General features: G+C 38.4%; 3 protein-coding genes and 1 long non-coding RNA gene across 4 annotated transcripts; all 4 read right to left on the minus strand.

The window, feature by feature from the left end:
• Nucleotides 1-82: 82 nt before the first annotated feature.
• On the minus strand, nucleotides 83-3,969 carry LOC136180471 (extracellular calcium-sensing receptor-like). The gene is made up of 6 exons (XM_065960249.1): nucleotides 3,866-3,969; nucleotides 3,447-3,723; nucleotides 2,505-3,329; nucleotides 2,182-2,403; nucleotides 1,939-2,062; nucleotides 83-1,299 (listed from the first exon to the last, which is right to left on the minus strand). Exons 1-6 carry the CDS (start codon nucleotides 3,952-3,954, stop codon nucleotides 401-403), a joined length of 2,436 nt encoding a protein of 811 aa, XP_065816321.1. The 5' UTR covers nucleotides 3,955-3,969; the 3' UTR covers nucleotides 83-400.
• A 1,566-nt stretch (nucleotides 3,970-5,535) lies between these two features.
• Nucleotides 5,536-8,847, minus strand: LOC136180472 (uncharacterized). Its single transcript, XR_010667121.1, has 5 exons — nucleotides 8,664-8,847; nucleotides 7,988-8,135; nucleotides 7,753-7,833; nucleotides 7,103-7,160; nucleotides 5,536-7,008 (listed from the first exon to the last, which is right to left on the minus strand). It is a non-coding gene; the product is annotated as an uncharacterized lncRNA (long non-coding RNA).
• Nucleotides 8,848-16,220: 7,373 nt separating this feature from the next.
• LOC109985747 (extracellular calcium-sensing receptor-like) lies at nucleotides 16,221-19,561 on the minus strand. Its single transcript, XM_065960252.1, has 6 exons — nucleotides 19,361-19,561; nucleotides 18,968-19,256; nucleotides 18,018-18,830; nucleotides 17,709-17,936; nucleotides 17,420-17,546; nucleotides 16,221-17,267 (listed from the first exon to the last, which is right to left on the minus strand). Exons 1-6 carry the CDS (start codon nucleotides 19,558-19,560, stop codon nucleotides 16,348-16,350), a joined length of 2,577 nt encoding a protein of 858 aa, XP_065816324.1. The 5' UTR covers nucleotide 19,561; the 3' UTR covers nucleotides 16,221-16,347.
• Nucleotides 19,562-19,720: 159 nt separating this feature from the next.
• Nucleotides 19,721-23,502, minus strand: LOC109985801 (extracellular calcium-sensing receptor-like). Its single transcript, XM_020636208.3, has 6 exons — nucleotides 23,321-23,502; nucleotides 22,825-23,122; nucleotides 21,885-22,670; nucleotides 21,525-21,752; nucleotides 21,242-21,365; nucleotides 19,721-20,914 (listed from the first exon to the last, which is right to left on the minus strand). Exons 1-6 carry the CDS (start codon nucleotides 23,422-23,424, stop codon nucleotides 20,001-20,003), a joined length of 2,454 nt encoding a protein of 817 aa, XP_020491864.1. The 5' UTR covers nucleotides 23,425-23,502; the 3' UTR covers nucleotides 19,721-20,000.
• Between the last annotated feature and the right edge of the window lie 362 nt (nucleotides 23,503-23,864).

Raw genomic sequence — 23,864 nt, forward strand, 5'->3', positions numbered from 1 at the left:
ACTAAAAGGACTTCTTCTACAATGTACTTTTAAGTCAAAATGTTCCCAACCAAATACAAGTGTGTAGCTCTTGAGGATTTTATTTCACAACACAGGTTTAGCGACATACACAGCACACAAAAAAAGTGAACAACATGTGATAAGACATCACTTTAGATTTTTTCCAAGTAATATTACAATAACAATTAAATATACAATTAATAACATTTTTTTGTCCATTACTTATGAACTCTGCATTTATTAATAATTTATTTTAATCCTTATTTAAAATACATCTTGTGCATCTTGGATGTAACCTGATAAAGAAAATGTTTTTATTTTTCCTTTTATCATTGTATTCTACTTTTACCTCACATACTATAAAGTTTAACAGAATGATTATCTGTATATGACAATTTATTTACAGTTTTCCCATGACATGTTTCTTAGTATTTTTCTCTGGCTGAATCAGTATTATGTAACATTTAGGTGCAAAAATACTTATTAATAAGCCAAAGGCTGAAGACAAAATTGCAAATATTTCCACAGCAACAGTGAACTTTCCAGGAGAGCTGACATATGCTGGGATAAAAGTGACCCAGACTGCACAGAAGATCAGCATGCTGAAGGTGATGAATTTAGCTTCATTAAAGTTATCTGGCACCTTTCTAGCTAGAAAAGCCAGAACCAGACATATTACTGCCAGAATCCCTATGTACCCTAACACTGCATAGAAAGCAGCCTCAGAGCCTGTGTTACACTCTAAAACAATCTTCTTATTGCTGTGTCTTAAAACCATGTCTGGGAAAGGTGGCTTTAATTTCAGCCACAACACACATACCACTACCTGTATTAAAGTGCAGGAACAGACTATGATCCTTTGCTGTACAGGTCCAAACTTTTCTGCTAAATTCTTTCCAGGGAATGTGGCCTTGAAAGCTGTGACAACAACAATAGTTTTTCCCAAGACACACGATATACAAAGTGCAAATGTTACACCAAAAGCTGTATGGCGCAGCATGCATGTCCAGACTGTGGGTCTGCCGATAAAAGTGAGGGGACAGAGAAAACACAAAAAAAGAGAAAACAGGAGGAAACAGCTGAGCTCGGAGTTGCTAGCCTTTATGACAGGAGTTTCTCTGTAGCGGATGAAGACAATCATTGTTGCTAGAGACAGGGAAGCCCCAAGCAGGGATACAAGTGTGAGAGCTATTCCCATCGGCTCATTATATGCCAGGAATTCAATGGTTTTAGGAAAACACTCATCTTTCCTCTCATTGGACCAGTATTCCCGAGGACAGGCTGTGCAGTCGGCTGCATCTGTTAACATTAACACAGAGGATCAGTAATGGGGCTGCACATCTTAAAAAGAGATTAAAAAATATTCAAATTAAGAAGTTTACTGTATTTCAAAGCCAGAGATTCAATTGAAGTGCAATCAGACTGATTATTTTTGACAGTCATTGTGCAAAAGATAATTCTAAAATAACAATACTCATTGGATGAAAAAAACCCTTTCATTTACACTGAACTTTTACACTGTTTTGACGTGTAGTTTCTCTTACATCTTCACATTAAACCAGTGGTTCTCAACTGGTGGGTTAGGACCAGAAAGTGGGTCATGGAGCAGTTTTAAATGGGCAGTAAATGTGTGTTTTTTAAACTATTTTTTTTTGTGCCGTCTGAGGTTCAAACTGCACAATTTTAACTAAAAGAAAATCAGAAATTTCTCACGATTTCTCATTAGACTAGACGAATTGAGAACCACTGTGGTTCCTTGACCAAAAAAAAAATCTCAGTTTAGTACCCCAACCCCAGTTCCCAAAGTTCTGTACGTTTTCCCTTAAAGGCCTTACACAGCTAATACTGACAAATAGTTAAAACAAGCAGATATACACATACACAAACACACATTGGATCATAAACCTTTTTAGTATGCCATTGAAATGATTTTGAAACCTGTTGCATTGGCTATGGTTCCATCAGCACAGGGGATACAGTCAAAACAGCAGGTTGGTTTTCCTTTTATTTGGGCTTTTCTGGTTCCTACTGGACAAACTTCAGAGCATACCGATATCGGAACCTGTGGAAAAAAGGTTGGAAAATGCAATTATCATGGATAAATATTCTTCTGATCAAATTCTCAAACTGCACACATTAACAAAACAAATTAACAAGTTATATGAAAGATATACTTTTTACCATTTTCCCTGTCCTCCACACAATGTCTTCTTTCTTGATGCTGAGCTTATAAGTGCTGTTTGCAGCAGAAGCAAATTGACCCACTGTGACGTGTTGGACCTGCTCATCTCTAAGCTGCCAGTTAATAATATCATAAGAAGCGGGAGGGTCACCATTGATATCAAAAAACACATCATCCCCAAATTGATTCATAAAATTCACACGTCGTAAGTGAGCAGTGACCTGAAGAGAAAGCAGACCATTTAGTTCATATGAATAATATGCTGACTTTGTTATTTTTACACAGTTGGAGAATGGTGGATTGTAATGGCAGTATTTCTCACCTCTTTGGGTTTAATTTCTGATACATTCAAACATGGGCTCACTATTTTTCCATTAACTGGTTGACAGAATACCAGCTGATGTAGGGCATGAGCAATGGCATACACTGCTTTATACACATTATAAGACACTCGGAGCTGTGTAACATTGAAGAACACATCCTGGGAATTCATCAATGTCTCAGTCCCTGTGCATACTTCATGTGCTGCCTCAGTACCTGAGTGTTCCTCAGTTGAGACAGGTCTACAGCCCATCATAATCTCCCAGAAATCTTTCACAAATGCTGCATTGAGGTCAGCATAAGGGCTAATGTGTGTAAGGAATGGTTTTAGTTTTGGAATTGCCATCTTCTTCACCACAAACCCTAGAGCTCCACCAAAAGCTCGGTACATTTCTGGTGTCGAGGGTCGAGCTGCTGTTATCCAGGCCTCACTAGCAATCCATTGAATTCCTGTAATGTTCTGTTTAACGACCTCTTTCATCAAAGGATAAAAGTCCCCCTCTGGGACAAAAGCAAGGATGACTTTGACAGATGACTGCTTGATCATTTCCACAACATCCAGAATTTTATCGATGGTATATGTACGTAAAATTGTCCCAATGAATGCAATACAAACCCCATGCTTTTTAACCTCTTCAGTAAAAGCTTGGATCCCATTCCTGCCATATTCATTGTCTGACTGTATTGCCCCAATCCATTGCCAGCCAAAACGTTTGACCAGTGTTGCCAAAGCTTTAGCCTGGAAGTAGTCGCTGGGGATTGTCCGGAAAAAAGTAGGATATTTGGTTTTATCACTCAGGCAGGCACATGTTGAGAAGTAACTTACCTATCAAAAGAACAGCAACAAAGTGGTCTGAAAAAACACCACAAAACAATCACTACAAAAGCACCACATATTAAAAAAAACATTAACGCAATACAATATTACATTTTACTCTCTTACTATTGGCACTTGAAATGGTCCAAGAGCTCCAGCAACAGCTAGAGATTGAGTCGATCCTGACTCTGCTATTAATGCAGATATAGCTGGAGGACAAGGTGAAGTCTTCTCCGATCTACTTGTCAGTGTCAGTGCAGCACGCAAAGTATTTGTAGGAGATGCACAAGAGTCAAGGATCCTATAGCCAAGAGATATATTTGGCAGCAGAGCAGAATCATTGTTGATCTCGTCAATTGCAAATATCATCACTTGGGTCCACCGAAAAGGACGCAGGTCAAAGCTAAAAAAGGCATTTTTAATTGAAAGAGGTTGTTAAGTTTTAGTCTCTGCTGTAGACACATATTTTGCATTCAATTGAAATTTGATAGAGAGTAGCAGAGTAAAGTATGAAGTGTTTAAAAGCTAGATGTATTAAAACTCACCCCATGCATTTAACTCCAGCCGGTTTGCTCTTGAACGTAGAGGTGCTGCTTATCTCTTTGTTGAAAACTGGGAAGATTCCACCGATCATTATGTCTCCCTGCTTGAACAAACTTGGCATGTTAAACCTTCCTATCAATTCACAGCCAGAAACTGTGTTCAAGTACAGGAAAAATACTGTTAAAATCATGGCTTTCTGCAGCTCATGCGTGTGCTCAGCATATCTTGAAAGAGATGAGAACACAGCTCTTATAACAGCTTTGAAACTCATATGCAGGTAGATTTTGCTGCTCACAAAAGTTGGTTTATTTCCCACAGGACAAAACAATTGCAGATTGGCAAGATTATTACAACAGGGAAAGGATATTATCACAGATAGGATACAAAGTACACCGACATATACGCACACACATGTAATGTAGACAAAGGGGGCGTGGGGAATCAAAAACAGAATTCTAATGTCTATTATAAAATGATAATTGTTCATATATTTTAGTTTTTCCCGATTAGACTGTTTTGGTAATTGTATAAATGTTTCATTTTTAATACTGACTATGACTGCATTGGATTAATGACAGCCTCATTTAGTTTACCCAAAAATGAGTTTGATTTGTCGCTACCATATTTCAGTACTTTTCATAGGAAAGGTAATTATTTATTTACAGATCGGCCAAGTGAGATCACAATGGTAAATCAAACTAAGAGCAATACACATATTGGGGATTTGAAGGATTTGAGCAGTAGCTCAGTCTGAAAATACATACTGAAAATAGTGAATCTAAGGTTTGAAAGTTGATAGTGTAAAGGTCTATGGGAGCAGATAAAGTTAGAGGTGGAATTTAGTGTCCCCCAGTGGAAAGATTGGTTGATTGTTACTGTCATGGTATGAGTTTCAATGCCAGCACAGACTTTATTGTAACAGATTAGACCAGAGTGTCTGATTGGTCAACAGTAACATACAATTTACTCATGAGCTAAACCCAAGCAATCTGTATTTCAATTTTCATACGAGCCAGTGAAGTATGTGGTTTGTGTTTAACATCTCTGTATGTGTGGGCACTAGTAATGGCTAAAGTATTGCAGATGCATTGAAAAAGACATATCCTTAAAATAGTTCACACGCTGACATCTGCTGGGCAATACTTGCTTTCACGTTGGTGAAGGATGGAAAAGAAACCTTGTGAAGGACAGAATTAAATCAAACTAACCAGTGAGAACATGTCAAGAAACATAAAAAAAAGAAAAGAAAAAGAAAATCCTTTTGATTTGGTTAACCGGCTTATATATAACCATTTGATTCATAAAATTATGCAACCATAATGGTTTGATAAGAATAAGTAGACAATCTCATATGCCATTACTTGATTATTCTATCCCCCAGTGTCCCATTAATGTAACCAAGTTATATACTTTTTATGCTTTGGGTTTTTAATTAAAGCTTAAAACATCAGAAAAAATTGCTGTGTGAAGACTAATTTGAAAAACAATGAACTATGTTAGTTGGATGTGGGGTTAAGTGTCTTTCCCATGGACACATTGGACATGTTGCTCAGCTGGGGATCAAACCTTTGACCTTTCGGTTGAGAGGCGACCACTCTACTAACTGAGCAACAGCTGCCCCTACAAGCTGCCCCTACCTCACGTTTGTCCCTTTAGGATGACGCCTTTTCAAAAAGCGCCTTTTCAAATAAGCCTTTTTCAGTTGAATGATTGAAACTTTTCAGAAAAGCGCTGGGTGACGTCAAGTGCCTTTAACACTTTCCATGTTTAAAGTGGAACATTGAAAATAATAAGAACATCTTCATTGACTCCATGAAACATTTAATGCTTGAGTGTACTGGCATTGAAAAAAAAGTTTGGAATCAGCATTCAAATAGCTGCTTATGCAAACATACATACATTTGTATCATACAACTGTTCAGTCATACTAAATTTAATGTTTGAAAAGGTCAGTACATACAACTTTTTCTACTTAAACACATTTTCAAACCCTTCCTAATCCACTTTTGCTGGGATATTAATTCCGACATTAGAACAGTTATTGCTTCACTGTGATCATTTGATTGATATATTATTGTGTAAGAAGGCCAAACTAAAAATATATTTCTCTAAATAAAATGAAGACATGTTTGAAATGTTTCAGTGTATTAACCAGTGTATTTTAAATAGAAATAGCACACAGGACACATTTCCTTCTTAAAAAAGCATCTCTGTTGTCTGTGTAGGTTGTCAGTCATCCAGGTCATGCTAACTTTGAAGCTTGATCCAAATGGAACTGGTTGGTTGAAGATTTTCAAGTTTTTCAACCAGTCCAGTTGGCTTTGCATCAAGCTTCGAAAGAGCGCTGTTCAAACTAGTTTGGGGAGGGCAGGGGGATGATGAAGAAAATAACATCACAGAAATGTAACATATTTGCATTTACATTTTCCCATTAAATTTGAAATGTGATGTTTTCTTTATACTAACGTGCTGATCCTAATAACCAGTACATACTTTGTTGGGACCATTGAAATCCGTAGACAGTTTAGTAGTTGCACATTTAACAGAACAATCAAAACATGTATATTTATTAGAACGGATTTTAGCAAACTTGAAAATGAAACAAAAACATAGAACAAAGTTGCAAATTGCTCTACCTGCCCTATCACAGTCCAACATTTTAATGTTGACCCCACACTTCCCTCAAAAGGTAAGTCTTCAAACCACGTTTTGACACACTTATTGACAACAAGGGCGCCGACAGTTAACCACATGCAAGACATAATAGTAGGCACAGCCCTAAATTGCTGGTGTGTGTTACCACACAGTTGAATGACACTAAAAGCAGTCCTGCAGGCAATTATCAGCTGTAGAGTTTTCCCCAGAGCACAAGAAAGGGACATGACAAAAGATATCCCAATACCATTCCGGGACCACTCAGAGGGCTGATTGATGGCCGCAGATGGTGAAAAAGAGTGCAATGTCATGGAAAAAAGCATCATCACTGTCGAGGTACTAGCATGAGCAGGACTGACTCTGTTTGGGGATATGTTTAGTCTTCTTATGTGGATTCCAACCACCAACACAGCAGCCAGAAAAAATCTTGCAACCCATGTGGTAGATTCTGTGGGCTGCAAAATCTCCATCCTGGTACATTCTATGTCATCTGAGGAGAAAAGGTTTTATAATAAATTGTAATTTTGTCAAAAAAAAATTAAGAATGAATAGCAATGAATGATGTATATATTTTTTTATCTTACCAGCTTGTGTTAGATAGTCTTCTTTCGGGCTGTGCGTTGCATATAAAGTTGATGGGCTCTGGGGACACGATAATATGAAAATCGGTTACCTCACACTGATCACACATTCACAAAAGAAATGTTGGCTATTCATGAGTATTCTGATGATATAATTTGATTATCAGTCAGTCTTTCCTATACTATTTCTATTGTGTTTACTATCCCATTTTTCTTATAGTATACAATATTTGTATCACTGTATATGAATTCACTGGATGAGCTACAAAAAGTTCTGTATCTAACAGATCTATAACGAATGTTTGTTCAGATTCAAAATGACGTAATACATCACAATATATTTATAAAATATGCAATAGCACATAACAGTATTTTAACCTGCTTGGACACATACATTTTTTTTACTTTCCTCATATTAGCAGAAAGCTTGACATTCGTAATCACCCACCTATCGCTTTAATAAAAATGTGTAATGTATTATCTTTTACAAGTATGATCATTAACAGCAAAAAGTAGGCCGATGTTTTCAGTTTCAGTATCACTTGGATCTCAAACAGGATGAAGATTCGATTTTTTTTAAATGCAGGGCTTTCCTTACATTTACAGAAACAATACAGTGTTTCCCAGTGGTTGAATGAAACAAGGGTAATGACCTGTGAGTGAGGAGCCTCAGATTTCAGACGACCCGATGAGACACAGATATTACTGTAATTCCAATGTTTGGAATTGTCCATCTTTACCAGCGTTAAAGGAAATTACAGATAAACACAAACAATTGTAATTAATTTCTTATCAATTGTACTGCACTGCTCTGATTTCAAATTGTACTTAATTTTTACACATTCAAAAATAGATCAAATTCCTATTTACATCTCATCAGGCACTCACCTCTGTAAGCACTTGAATAGAGTTTCTCCTTGACAAGGAATACAGCAACAATTGCTGGATTTTACACTTGCAGAAATGGGTCTTCTGCATATCTCCATTCTCTGTTTTCTTCAACCTTTGCAACATGTTCATACAGCCATAGATCACACTGTTCACACAAGGAAAGAGAGTACAGTCTTTTTTAACCTGGTTTTGAAAAAAAAAATCTCTTTAAGGCAGCGCTTGTTTCAGGGCATCTCATCAGAAAAGGTTGCATAAATCACAATTTGTATACACTGAATCAATTACACATTGTCTTAACATTGTATCCAAACAGTGACAATTAAAAAGCAAGAATCATTTTCAAATGAAACATTGCGACAGGAAAAACAAGACATCTGTGAGACTGTTACTTGGTTTATAATTACACTAAATTAACTTCAAATCGTAATCGACCCACAAAAGCTACTCTAGATATTGTCTAATTATCTTTTGGGGTGTCTCAATATGGCATTTAGTTTCCAATAATTCAGGCTGGATCCCCACTGAGGCAATCATTTAACTAAAAGCTAATTACAGTTGAGCGTGTGAGCCACACTGGGGTATCCAGTTCTTGACAAAAAAAAGCAATTAGATGAGCAAGACACAAGTAGAGGCATTGAAAAACAAACTGAAAATATACCATCAATTTACTCACCTCGCACATGTCTGTGTCAGTTTTGCTTGGTCATGAATAACAGCATTTTTGCATGTTGCACTTGAGATGAAGTGCTTTGGTTCTTCATGCCCATACTGACCCACTTCAGTACACTGGGCCCATCTGAGACATGTGCTAGACGACACCATCCAAGTGAAGAGGATAAAGAAGGTATATGTGACTGTTGTCATCTCAGAGCCTTGCCTTTAGCACAGGCATGGGTCTTGGAAAGATGTGCTTTATAGCTTCCTATCTGCTATTTAGGAGGTGTAACGGGCAACTAAGTGAGCCATCCTCTGAGGTCCGTGCACACTTTTTTTTTTTTGCATAAGACCCTGAGGATGTTATGCATGAAGATTAAATCTGACAAGAATACCTATTGGCCCCATTTACCAAATAACAATAGAACTTATAGGCTAAAATTATTTTCTGAAGCCAACTGAGATGGTTTTTGATAAGTGATTTAGAAAAAAACGTTATTTCACAAAAGTCAATTCAACTTTATTTATATAGATCAAGGCATAGGCATAACACATACAATTATCATGCATAATGCAAGATGATAACACAATACTATAGATACAATGCATGTGATCAAACTTACAATGCTAAATTAATGCAACAAAAAAGAAACAAAAACATTTGAAATGGGAGGACAGAAGTTTAAAAGTGAAATAAAAGTTTTACCAACTAATCACCAAACTGAAACCTAACCAAAATCTTGTGACAAAAGATACGTTTTAGTACCCTATTTTGATGCCGTGAGGTGAAGCACAAAGTGATTTGGGGCATGTCCGACTACATTTTACTAGTTACTGTACATGGTGCACAACATGGCCGGGCGCTGAGCCGGGCGCAGAGCTGGGCAGTCGTGGTTTACTACGACATTTACAATAGTTTTCCAGGGAATGGAAGGTTCGAGATAGGTTGGAAGTCTTCAAGAGAGAGAGAAGGGATTTATTAACTATTTCAAGCACATCATAGTAGTCTTCCAAGCGGGCGGCCCAGGTTCAAATCCAACCTTTCCCGCATGTCGTTCCCTACTCTCTCTCTTCCTGATTTCCGACTCTATCCACTGTTTTATCTCTCCATTAAAGGCACAAGGGACCCAAAAATAAATCTTTAAAAAAATAAAAAAAAAACCTGTACAAATTTTGTCTAAAATGTTAGTTTTGCCATTACTGTAAGAAATTAGTGTCTGTAGTGACCAATAGGTCCATATCACACCCCTAGACCTTGTGATATATGTCCTTTTGGAAGTTCAGGAATTGTGTTTAAAGAATTTATTTAAATTAAAGGACAATCCAGACTTTAATTGGAGCTGTTTTGTAAACAAAAAAGAGCATAGATCTACTGATACTAGAATAAGCTGAATAGGACCAATCCATTCAAATCAGTTCTATCTTACGTATTTCTGTGCTGAGAGCAGGCGGTGATGTCTGTATTAGGCTGCACTGGCTTCACATTGGCACTCACATGTCAGCTGATCGCTGATACAGCTTCTGATTGGTCCACAGACCAAAACAAGATGGCAGCGTCCACATTAGCCGGATGAGCTAACAGGAACTATACTATTTATACTTAAATGTATACATAAATCATCATGTATTTCATTCATTTTTATGAGTAATGGATCCAGATAGTCACTGAATATACACAGATCTTCTCAATGGGATAGAAAGCCCCTGGATAACGCAGACATTGGAAACTAGATTATAACCAGGCAGCAGCCGAACTGGAGAAGCAGGAACTGATGAAGCAAGTGAATTTCACAGTAAGTTGCTATGTCGTACCGTTCTATTTATAGATCTGATGATGTAAACACAACCCCATTATGTCGCATGACTTGTTGTGGCATTTTTTGTGCAGTAAAACATTTCTTACTTAAAAATCTTGGATGACCCTGATGAAGGCCACAAACTGAAACGTGTTGGTCTAATTTGTCAATAAACTTGATTTTTTTGAGATTTATTTTTGGGCTTCTAATGGAGAGATAAGATAGAGTCAGAAATCAGGGAGAGAGGGGAACGACATGTGGGAAGGAAGCCACAGGTGGGATGTGAACCCGGGCCGCCCGCTTGAGACGACAGCCTCCATACATACAGCCCAATAGACTTGATCTTTATACTTGAGCTTTTTGACCTCTTCAAGCCTTTGACTCTTCAAGCACCTTGTTAGTTGGTGAATTTGTGCCAGAATCCAACTCTGCTTCCTTAAAAATGTCTCAAAAACTTAAAAAGAAACCTTTCTTGCTTCAGGTGCTTCCAGTATGTGACATTTTTCAACAAAAGCCAACAGAATGCCGTAACCCTCATAGTCTCTTCTATCCCACTTCCTGTGATAACCTTTTTCATGGCTCTGTTACCTTTTGCTTAGTCACAGGCACTTTAGCTCTTTGATGGACATGAAATATGACCTGTATGGGCACAGGAAATACTTAATGCAAACTTTATCTTCCTTGTGAAGCTGGTGTAAATGAGGTGATTCTGTTATCAACATAGTCTTTCCAGATCCTCTCATCTATCTGCCCATTGTGCCTGTTGTCCAAATCTAATTTCAGACTTTATATTATTTTTTAATCCAAATGAATTATCTTCTAGCCATGTGGAAAGCTTGATTTGTTGAATTTATATTTGGTGCATATTTAGAATATCTAACAAGCACATAATAGATCACTGCATCCTTACTCCCGGTCTTTAAAGTGTGGAATGTTTCCTCTACTTGCATTACAAGGTGTTAATAGCACCACCAAAGAAGTCTCAGGGGAGCTGGCCGGTGATTGTGCTCTCTCTTGAGCCATCACACAGTGAGTGCCCCCCCCCCCCCCCCCCCCTTTCCGGTCAGAAGAACCAGGAGGAACAGCTCTTTAGGCTGACCTCTTTTCCTCCGGCCCTTGGTTTTTAAGACCTGGCCCTATGGCATTTTATGCTAGTCCATCCTGCATGTCCATTAGCCTGCTGCTTTGGTGTAAAAAAAAAACGAGATTGTGTCTTTAGAGAAATAAATGCCAAACATGATGGAAGAGATATTTACCCCAAATAAAAGGTTCCACAAACGCAGAACAGTGTATTCAAGCTATTAATCTGAAACAATAATAATAATAATTAAAAAAAAGATACCAAGCAGGCTCTGTCTACCTGTTGGGTCTTATTCCAATCTTTCAGTGAATCTCAGCTACAATATGTCTGTTAACATGAGACATTATCTTCATCTTATGAGCAGAAGTGACACGTCAATCTCTCACAACAATCAAAAAGGTGAAATCTTTTTGGAATCATCAGTTTCATTTTTTAATAATATAGTGCACCTTAAAGATTGTGCTGCTTCTGAAACAGTAAAGAGTATTTCTCAGTGGTCAGAAAAGAAATTGCCTTTGACTAATTGTTTAGAATTATTTTGGTTGAAAAATCCAGCCTTAAATTAAACCAGATAATAATAATAATAATAACAGCTTTATTTATATAGCACCTTTAAAAACAAATGTTTACAAAGTGCTGTGACAGACAAAGCAAATACAGCAACATGACAACAGAACAGAGATCAACAGAGAGGCCAAACAGAGAGGGCAAAATTGTATAAATGCAAATAACAGGAATAAGATAAATACAACAGGCAGGTAAATCAACCAGGAGAGAACAAAATTAAAATTGAGGGAGAGTGGGACGACATCACATCACAGGCTGTAAACACAGAATGAAGATAAAAAGAAGGGATAAACGAGACATTGGTTAAATGAATAAAGAAACAGAGAGCTGAAGAGTTAAATGATAGAAGGAGTAGGAGTTTAAAAAGACTAAGAGCAGTAAAATTAATACAGGAAGGGATACATTTAAAGGCTAAAACATATAAAGAAGAAAAAGATAAAAAGGTTAAAAGCAATACAATTAATAAAAGGAAGGGATAAAAAGAAGAGATAAGAACAGTATGTTTACAGTTGAGTGTTCTTCATGTGCAAACATGCAGGCCTTCAAGATTTAAGACTCAACAAACTGTATTGTCTCACATAGGGACAATGACCTTTGGTTAGAGGCTCAAATAACATAAAAACCTTCACACCCATGAGAGCATCATGAAATCATGCCTGCTCAGACATCATTCACAGTATAATGCTTGAATGTAAAAACTAAAATCAATCAATAAAAAACTGTAGAAAGGAGGTATTCCTTGAATTAAAATAGTGTGTGTTTGAGATGCTTCCTTGGAATGGGATACATGCAGTTGTAGTAAAGACAAGAAAAAGAAAACAAGTTTCTCTCTTTAGACAATAAAGAAATCTATTTTTTTCGCCGACTGGCTCTTCTTGGTTAAGGCTTTATGCTGTAATGATTTAAAGTGTGTTATGGCCATGCTGTAAACGTAAAGGCATTTGAATTGTTTAACGAGGAGGTTTCTATCTTGTCTTTATATGCTTTAATGTTTTTCTGAAGATTTGATTTGACTTTCTCTACCCAGTTACTTTGCAAAATAGCTTAATGTGTGCTATCAGAAAAAAGTCAGAAACATTGGACAGTACGTTTTAGGGCCTTTATATTCCTCACATGTTTTTTTTAACCAAAGAGTTATTAATCTCTTTTCAACAGTGTTACATTTTATTATTCTGTGCCAAACTGTTTGAGAAACAATTAATTCAGACTTCTGACAAGTGGGAAATAACATGGCAGTGCAGAGCAACAAACGAGAGGAAGGAAGCGATCAAAACAAACCGCTAATTGATTTGAAATGTAACTATTGGATGTTGTGACAAAATCCTTAATTGATATGGGCCCATTATTTCTTCTTGAAGCAATATGCCACCTGTTGTTGTGTAAGAGGATGAAGCAATCTTTATTGTTGGTCTCTAGTGTTTGCGTCGCGGGGCCCTGCTACAGCTCTCCCACAGGAGTCCAGCCACTGAGTAATGAAGTGGAGCTCTTAACAGATGGGGACTTATTTATCTTCCACTGTTTTTCTTCTGTGTTGTTTTTGTCTATGCACAAGTGCAACCTTGTTTTCTGTGTTGCATCAGAGTGTTTTTTGAACTTGAGAGCATCAGTGTCAATGAAAATATGTTTGTTTCTTTAAATGTCAAGGGTTTTCTTGGGCCAGGTGGCAGGCCTAATTGAACCAGAATCAGAGTGCGAGCATAAAGTTTTTCATTTACTTAGTTTAAAAAAAAAATCTCCATAATAGTTTCTCCTGACCTGCTTTTGGTTTGCATCACATTCTCTATAACTAAATGGTATTGAAAGCATTTAGACAAAGTAAAACTAAATTGTATTATCGTGATAAATCCTGGCCGGGCTACCTTGTTTAAATCTGACTGATCTTAGCCCAATATTGTCTACAAAGTGGAATGACCAAAGATTCCTCTCAGGACTGAGGTCACTCATCTTCTTTTGCATTTTTTAAACTATGTATCAGAGAAAAGAAAAGTCTCATATACCCTATATTCACCACTGCTGCATTTTTACATGTATGATTTGTTTAAGACATTGCTTTAAGAATGTAATAAAAAGTTAAAAACAGCCTTATTTTGATATAGATTTTTTAAATAATACAAATATAACCAGAATTGTGACGGTTTTACTCACTTTTGTCAGTGTTGTTTCATATCAAATATGGTCATCATGACTATATCAGCTTTCTATAAGAAGCATACAAAAACACATATTCTAATAGAATATGCGTAATATTATTACAGATGCACTTCAGATCAACAAGGACGAAGCTTTAATAAAGTCAAAGAAGCCTTTTTAACATGAGTACATACTCCAGTCCTGTAGGTGGACAGTTTATTTATTGGAGAGCGTATGACCAGGCACCGGAAGTGTTGTTATGTGGGAAAGTTGCATCGTGGACCCACGTAGAATGACGTCAATATTACAGAAACAAGGAGATTTAAAATGAGTCTGGCCTAGATTTTAACAACGGGGACGAGACAGCCGAGCAGGGGTTCCATGGCTGCGGCCCTGGGCTGTCTAGTTGCTAGCTCTGGGGCTAATGAGCTCGGCTTCGTCCTTTGTCTGTAAATCTGTAAATCTCTTGGCTACAGATAACCAAACTCCCCCTGCCCTGGGTTCTGACAAGTTTAGTCTCCAGGCGGCCACTCATGCCTGGCAACAGTACCGGTAACCGGGCAGCTAACGTAGGAACTATCTGTCAACCGGACATCATTTCTCAATGCTGTGTGGGTGTTTTGTTATAAAGTCTTGTTCTGGCACAATAAACAGTAGTGCATAGCCCTACAGAAAGGCCATTATCAGCATGTAGTTTGATAAAAAATGTGCTTCCCCGTCTCCCTTCCATATCTGACAGTGTCCATCTCCACAGACTGCCTGGTCTTACAAACTGTCCCACAGAGCGCCCCTACAGGCCTGTATGTAGATCTGTTGAAAAGGCTGAACTATTTCTGAAAGTGTGTGTGTTTTTGACTTTTTTGCAGCTTTTTCAAAGTTAATGCAGCGCATTTGTTACTTTTGCAGCGCTTGCAGTTGTTTTGGATGTTTGCATTAGTTTCGGGAGTACAACGTTTCTGGACGTGCTGCACGTTTATCTAAATGTACGTTGTTTCAGCTGCTGCTGAGCCTCTGCACCTATACTGACCACCTAATGCAGGAGAGATGATTGTGATAACTGTACTTATGTACATAGACCTGCAAAAGTGTGAACCTTTTATTTTGATGCCATGAAGTTACAAAAAAAAGTTACGTCAAAACTATATATACAATAATATTCAAAAGCAGTTTCAAATCAATCCCTAATATCCATTGTTTGAGGCCTTTCCACAAAAGTCAATATATTTTAGTCAACAGTTTTATTTTTTTTATCACTGGAAGTGTGTTTTTAAAATTAGTTTAAAGTTTTTATACTACATATATGAAATTGATATATTGCAGATACATTTGTACCATGAATGAAATGTTCTTCCATTGCTGTAATTCTAACAACATTAATCATACACATACTGTTGAACATGATGAATACCCCCACACATAAAAAAAAAATGATTTGACAAACAAAACTGTGTAAAAGCAGTTTATGTTTTTGGGCAGCTCAGTGGAAGAGTCAGAGATCTCTCAGATCGAGGGATTGATCCCAAGCTCCTCCGGTCATCTGTCAAAGTGTCCTCGGGCCAGACACTGAACATCGAATTGTCTGCCATCAGTGTGTGAATGTGGTGTGAATGGGTGAATGTGCCATGTAGTGCTAAAAGCACTTTGAGTTGTCAGAATACTAAAAAAACACTAACCAGATCCATTTACCAAATGTGAATTATCAAATATTTGTGTTTATTGAGTCGGGCTACAGAACTAAATAAATCCCTTTTATGAAACCAGCTCTCCTATTCGATGACTTCCTACTACTTAACAGTTGCTTTAGGTCCCACTAATTAAACCAAAGTTGTGTCGTTCTTTGAGGCAGGAAAACATGTCCCCCAAGTTCTATTTATTAGTGATCATGATGTTTTTTAATAGACAATGCTTTCTTCTTTCAAATATTTTTAGTGTTGGAAGGGATTCATAAATGCATATAAATAACACACAACAGCCTTCAATAAAGTTCAAGATTTATTTGCAGAACATTTTTTATAATTAAACATTAAGGAATAATAGGATACAAAAAAGACCTAATGTAACATTTTGGTTGCTAGAAAACATTGGTTAAAAAAGTCAAAACACATGACAGTTCTTTTTTAAGACATTTGTTAAAAATGTACATCATTATGAGAGGTCTTCCCCATTATGTGTCTCTTTGTGTTCTGCTCTGGTCGAAACAAAATGATGAAACATTTTGGAAGAAAAATGCAAAAAAGTAATCCATAACTTGAAGCCAGAATGGCAAATATCTCCACAGCCACAGTGAACTTTCCAGGAGAGCTGGCATACGCTGGGATAAATGTGATCCAGACTGCACAGAATATCAGCATGCTGAAGGTGATGAATTTAGCTTCATTGAAATTATCAGGCAGCTTTCGAGCCAGAAACGCCAGAACAAAACACAGGATAGCAAGAAGTCCTATGTATCCTAACACAGCCCAGAACCCTACAGGTGATCCAAGGGCGCACTCAAGGATAATCCTGTCCTTATAGATTTTCATATTTTTGAAGGGAAAGGGAGGATTGATTGTCAGCCAAAGTATGCAAATTAAAACCTGTATTAGAGTAAAAGCCAGAACACTGAGTCTCTGCTGTGCAGGCCCAAACCATTTCATCATATTAGTGCCTGGAAGTGTTGCCTTGAAGGCCATCAATACAACTATAGTTTTCCCAAGAACACATGAGATACAGAGGACAAATGTGATGCCGAATGCTGTGTGCCGCAGCATGCAGGACCACTCAGAGGGCCGGCCGATGAAGGTCAGAGAACACAGGAAGCACAGAGTCAAAGAGAAGAGCAGCAGGAAACTCAGCTCTGAGTTGTTGGCCCGGACTAGTGGTGTTTCTTTGTGGCAGTAGAAGACTAGTGTTGTTATGATAGTTAAGAAAACTCCTAGCAGGGAAAATAAGACCAACAATAATCCTAGGATTTCATTATATGCCAAGAATTCGATTGTTTTTGGGATGCAGGCGTCTCTCTGTTTGTTGGACCAGTACACTGGAGGACATTTCATACAAATAATTGAATCTGAAAAAGAACAGAGTACAGAGAGGTACAGGTAAATTGATTTGGAAGTTGCATTTCTGTTTTTGTGTTAGGTTTTCCACTTTTGTCGACACAAATCACTCATTGTATTGCATTTAATATGGTGAATTAAGATATTTCATATATTTATTTACCTGTTACATTACTGATCTCGCCTGAGGGACACGGTATGCAGTCATAACAACACACTGGCCTGCCTTTCTGGAGGACCTTGTGTGTTCCTGGGAGACAGCTCTCACTGCACACTGACACAGGCACCTCCTACACACACAAACACACTTCACTAACTCAAGTTGTATTTCATCTGCATGGCATGTTGAGTTAACGTGGGCATCAATCATGATAGTGAAAGAAATATTATGCATATGAAAATTTTTAGAGCACTCTTAAGTGAATGAATGATCATTTAAGTGGTCCATATACCTGGGTCAGACCATTTCCCCACACAACTGGGATGTTATTTGTGATAAACTGATGGCTCTCTGGAAGAGATGCATCATAAATACCAACTGTGACCCCTTCCATGGTCCCTTTGTTGGTCATTTGTAAATTAACAAGTTCATATCTGGCCGGTGAGTCTCCATTCCTGTCAAAATAAACTCTTTCCCCTTCCTGAGTGGTAAAATTCACAGAGTCCAGATACTGCAAGACCTGAGGACAGAAATGAGGAAGTATTAAAGATCAGTGATCTTTGATTCATCACTCCATCACACTTAAATGGTGGACCCTCACCTGCCACGGTTGAATGTTTTTAATGTCTGCACAGCTGCTGTTTAAGAACGGCCCTTTGCCCTCTTCACATTTGATCAGGTTATCAAGAGCATGAGCCACTGCATAAACAGACTTGTACACGTTATTAGAGAATCGCAGCTCAGACACATCAGTGAACTGCGAGTCAATATTTTGCAAGCTCTCCAAGCCGGTGCATGGCTTTTTCTTTGTGTTTTCAGTTGCATTCAGGGCACAGTCAAACACATCTTCCCAGAAATCCCTGACAAACTGACTGTCGGGAAACTGTGAAGGGTGGAGCTGCCTCAGGTGCTCCTCCAGCCCGGGGATCTTAGCTTTACTGACAGTGAATCCTAGTGAGCCCACCAGGATGCTGTGTCCCTCACTGTCAGTCAGAGAGTGATCTGTGACCCAGGCGTCACTGCCAGCCCACTGCAGTCCTGTTATATTCTGTTTGTGCAACTCTTTTGCAAGCAACTTAATCTCTCTGTGCGACATAAACGCCAATATCACTTTGGATGTTGCATGTTTAATTATCTCTATTAGCTTCTGCAGTCTCTCAGGTGGATCTGATGATGAAAATGCTTCAGAATATTCAATGCACACTCCTAGTTCATGTGCAGCCTGGATAAATGCAGATATGCCATTCAAGCCATATTCATTATTCACAGCTATAGCCCCAATCCAGGTCCAACCAAAGTGTTTGACCAGCTTTGCAAGGGCTCTGCTCTGGTAGAAATCACTGGGAATAGTTCTGTAAAAAGTTGGATATTCTTTTCTGTTGCTCAGACAGGCACAGGTTGCAAAATGACTGACCTGCAGACACAAACGAGAAAAAAATATACACTTATTGTTTCTCAGAACATTGATCTTAATTGTAGACATTAAAAACAGCTCACTTATATGATACAATTATACTTAACACTGTCTCTAATGACCCTTTTTATACTTACCACAGGTATATGAAACTTTCCAACAACTGGTGCAAATGCAATAGTTGGACGTGATCCTGAATGTCCCAATATAGCCTGCACTGTGTCAGTTTTAGTGCAGTTGTTGTCAGAGACTTCTGTCGTCACATCACTCACCAGTGCTAGCGCAGCTCTCAGTATGTCCATCGTTCCACAGTCACCATAGATCTTGTAGCCCAGTTTCACATTGGGGAGCATGTCAGGATCTTTGTTGATCTCATTTATAGCAAATATCACAGTTTGAGCAAATTTGAATTCTCTAAAGTTAAAGCTGGAGTGATAAAAATAGAAAGGAGTAATACATCTAAATGTTAGTGCCTCAAATACATTACAAAATACACATAACTATAAAAATCTAGGTTTAACAACACATACTTTTTGCATTTCCGTACACCTGGAATTGTCTCAAATGTGTTAACTACGTAGTCCTGCCCGGTGCGAAATGAAAAAATGCCTCCAATAACAAGGTCACCATCTTGGGCAAGTTCAGGTGGCTGTGCTGAGCCTTGCAGTCGACACACAGAGTCTCCCTCTCCCATTAGCAGAACCAAGAGGATGAGCCTCAACAATGGCATAGCTCTGCTCTGCACTCAAGGCCAGGCCAATCAGCCCGACAGCTCACTGCAGGGCTTTATACACTTTCAATAACAAGTGGGGAAGTTGTCATGGTTTAACTCAAGCCTCAGGAGACCACAGGAAACCAAACAACTTGAGCCAAATATGTTTTTGTCCATGACACTGAATTTTATTTTGGATTACAGTTTTACAAAATCAGCAAGGGATTAGATATTGTGTTAATGCATTTTCTTTGTGCAGTATATTCACATGATTGTCTCTTACATTACATCGAGTTTTATCTGAGCATGCTTTGATACAAATTCAATAATAGACCGTGACAATTTTTGTTATTGCAACAGGTCTTCAGCGCGATTAGAATAAGTGTCTAATACACAGAGTAGTAAATGTAAGAATAATTGCTACTAGAAGGTCTATGCTACCGTTTTATTTGATGTGTTCAAAATGACTTTGGTGCCCCCTTCCCCATTAGATTCCTCTTTGTATTCCTCTCTGGTTTAAGTAAGATAACATAACATTTTGGAATGAAAATACAAATCAGCAATCCAAAGCTGGAGGCCAGAATAGCAAAAATCTCCACAGCAACACTGAACTTTCCAGGAGAGCTGACATATGCTGGGATAAAAGTGATCCAGACTGCGCAGAATATCAGCATGCTGAATGTGATGAATTTAGCTTCATTGAAATTATCAGGCAGCTTTCGCGCCAGAAAAGCAAGAACAAAACATAACATGGCCAGAAGTCCTATATACCCAAGCACAGCCCAAAAGCCCACAGCTGAGCCAAAAGCACACTCTAATATGATTTTGTTCTTGAACTCCCTTATATTCTTAAAGGGGAAAGGGGGAGAAATTGTCAACCAGAGGATGCATATGAGTATTTGTATGAGAGTAAAGCCGAGAACACTGAGTCTCTGCTGTGCAGGCCCAAACCATTTCATCATATTACTGCCTGGAAGTGTCGCCCTGAAGGCCATCAACACAACTATAGTTTTCCCAAGAACACATGAGATACAGAGGACAAATGTGATGCCGAATGCTGTGTGTCGCAGCATGCAGGACCACTCAGAGGGCCGGCCGATGAAGGTCAGAGAACACAGGAAGCACAGAGTCAAGGAGAAGAGCAGCAGGAAGCTCAGCTCTGAGTTGTTGGCCCTCACTATGGGGGTGTGTCGGTGCCTGAAGAAAATGAAAGCCACAACAGCAGTCATGAGTGTTCCTGAAAGCGAGGCTGAAGTGAGGAGTGCTCCCAAAATCTCTTTAAATGATAGAAACTCTGCCTCCTTCTTTACACAAGCATCTCTTCTCTCATTTGACCAGTAGTCAGACTCGCATTGTTCACAGGTAATTGAATCTGAAAAGTAAAATTGAAGCAGAAGTTAGAGATGGACACTAAACTATTTGATGCTTGGTATTTATTTGTATGCGGACACTGAACTTGGTCTTTTAATTAACAATTGATTCAATCCTTTTTCACTCATAACCTCCTGACCTTGATGTGCATTTCTAACATTGTTCATAGATTTAAGTATTTGTTTTTGTTCAGGCATTTCATGTTGACAGTATTGATTAACTATGATGCCTGTAAGTAGCTGGTACATGCTTTTAGAATCTGATTACAAAACTATGCCATTTCCATAACTAAGTGCTTGAATATAGCATTATTGCATATTTACTATACCTGCAGTGTTGCTTATTTCTCCCTCTGCACACCTTAAACAGTCATAACAGCAGACTGGCTTCCCTTTCTGGAGAACCTTGCGAGTTCCTGGGGAGCATTTTTCACTGCAAACTGATCGAGGCACCTGCATGTACGAAGTGCACAATGTGCATGGGTATTTGTAGCTCTTTAAGTAGGCACAATTTTTTTACTTTAACGCATGAAAAGCAAACATTTTGAAACAGTTTCGAATAGGATAAAAATAATTTAAAAAACATATACATTCATTGTGATGGGAGGTTACCTTTTGTGATTTTTGTGCCCAAATTAAGGACGTGTTTTGCAGAATGAGCTGTTTCTCTGCAGGTAAAGATGCATCATATAGACCAACGGTGACAAAGTCCACAAAGCCATTTTCTTTTGGCTGCCAGTTAATAACTTCATACTTTGCTGGTGGGTCTCCATTTTCATTAAAGTAAACCTCATCTCCTTCCTTTGTTTTGAACTGAATTGCTTGTACGTGCTGTAAAATCTGAGAAGATGTGCAACCATGTAAAATGAATATCTGCGGTCTCCACAGCTACATGCACTTACTATGATAACTTGAACCTTTTTTCTTAATGTAAGGAAAGGCTTTAATTTAAACTGTTGGTGTTTAACTTACCATAAATGGATCTAGCTGTGCTTTGTTGTTGCATGTGTTATTGCAGTTGAGAATCTTATGAAGTGCATGGGCCACAGAATACACTCCTTTATAAACATTGTTGAAGATAGGCATTAGAGACATATCAGTGAAGCTGTTTTGCACTCCAGTTAGACTTTCCTGCCCAGTACATTCTCCCTGCGTTTCTGCTGTTTTCTTGAACTTACAGTTAAATAATGTCTCCCAAAATACTCTAAACATTTGATTACTTGATGAATTAAGCGGCTTCACATCCAACATGAACTCTCTCATACCACTCACATGTGCTTTAGGGATTGACAAGCCTACAGCACCATCCAGAATGTGATGCCCGCCTGTGGCTGCAATTTGGGAGTCAAAGATCCAGCCCTCACTGCCTACCCATTGGTACCCAGTCAAGTTGTGTTCAGACAACTTGTGTGTTAGCATAAGCATATCTGTGGCAGAGAGGAAAGCAACAATCACTTTGGAAGTGGCAGCTTTGATAATGTCAATTATCTTTTGTATTTTGTCCGGGGGATCGGTTCTAAAGATTGACACTGAGTACTCCAGACAAATGCCCAGCTGCCGGGCTGTTGCTGTAAAAGTGGCCATGCCATTATTGCCATAATCATCATTTGTTCTTATAGCACCAACCCAAGTCCAACCAAAGTGCTTTACCAACTGGGCCAAGGCCCTGCTCTGGTAGTAGTCGCTTGGTATTGTTCTGAGGAATGACGGGTACTTGGTTTTATCACTTAGACAAGCACAAGTAGCTGCATGGCTGATCTATATGGGGGGAAAGAAGCCCAATAAAAAGATCAAACCATATCAAACTTTTACAATTATTCTTGAACCACTTTGACTATGACCAGCGACAAGACTTATAGACTAACAATTCATTTTTTATAAATATAATTGGAATTGTACCTATCTCACTCACCAGTGGGATATGAAAGGGTCCAATGACAGTAGCTATAGCCATGCAAGGAGAAGAGAAGGTCTCTCCCATGATGGCCTGCACTTGAGCAGGCCTTGTGCATGGTTCCTCAGCAGCTGCAGATACCAATTTATTACCATTGACCAAGGCCAGAGCTACTTTCACAGCTCGAGCAATGGACCCACATGAATCATAGATCTTATAGCCCAGAGTGAGTCCAGGGAGTAGGTCTGTGCTGTTGTTAATCTCCTCTATGGCAAAACGCATAGCCTGTGTATACTGGAAGCCCCTGAAATTCAAGCTTAATCCAAACAGTTACAAATAGTGACGATCTTGAAAAAGAAACAATAGCATATTAAAAGAAAGCATTTGAAGACTCTTATTCACTCAACTTGTATTTCTTATTTAAATGCCTAGTTTGATAACATCCATTTTGTTACTGTTTTAAATCTCTACCCTCATTCTCCTAATTATATTAAATCTATATAGAATAATTTACCTTATGCACTGAAGTGGCAATGGTTTGTGCCAGTAGGTATGCTGTCCTTCTTTCCAGCGACTGTGGAAAGAGAAGATTCCCCCCAACATAATGTCCCCATCCATGGACAGCTGGGGGAATTCCAGATCACCCCTCCGACTGCACACTGACTCCTCAGCCTGAGAGATATATACAACCCACGACAACAGTAACAGTGCCCAACCCTTCTCCAACCACCTCTTAGTCAATGTCATACTGTCTAAGTCCTCTAAATTTAGAGTGTGCACTGGTATTTATACATTTTGTAGCAGTGTGAAAAGTGTTATCACAATAGCGATGTGTAATCTCTGAGGACCTATGGATGAAAAATGGAGCATGCCAAAAAGTAAATGAGTTTGGGGCCTTGGTTTATTACAAATATCATAGCTGTGTATGCCAGCAGCTACAACTATAGGGCTGCACCAAATGTGTAATGTTAAAGCCAGAGGAACAAGTCACACATGCGTGAATTAATAATATATGTAAATAGTGAAAACACTGAAAAACTGCAGAGGATAAGTGTGGT

The sequence above is a fragment of the Labrus bergylta genome, chromosome 11 (genome assembly GCF_963930695.1).
Source record: "Labrus bergylta chromosome 11, fLabBer1.1, whole genome shotgun sequence".
Lineage (NCBI taxonomy): Eukaryota > Metazoa > Chordata > Actinopteri > Labriformes > Labridae > Labrus > Labrus bergylta.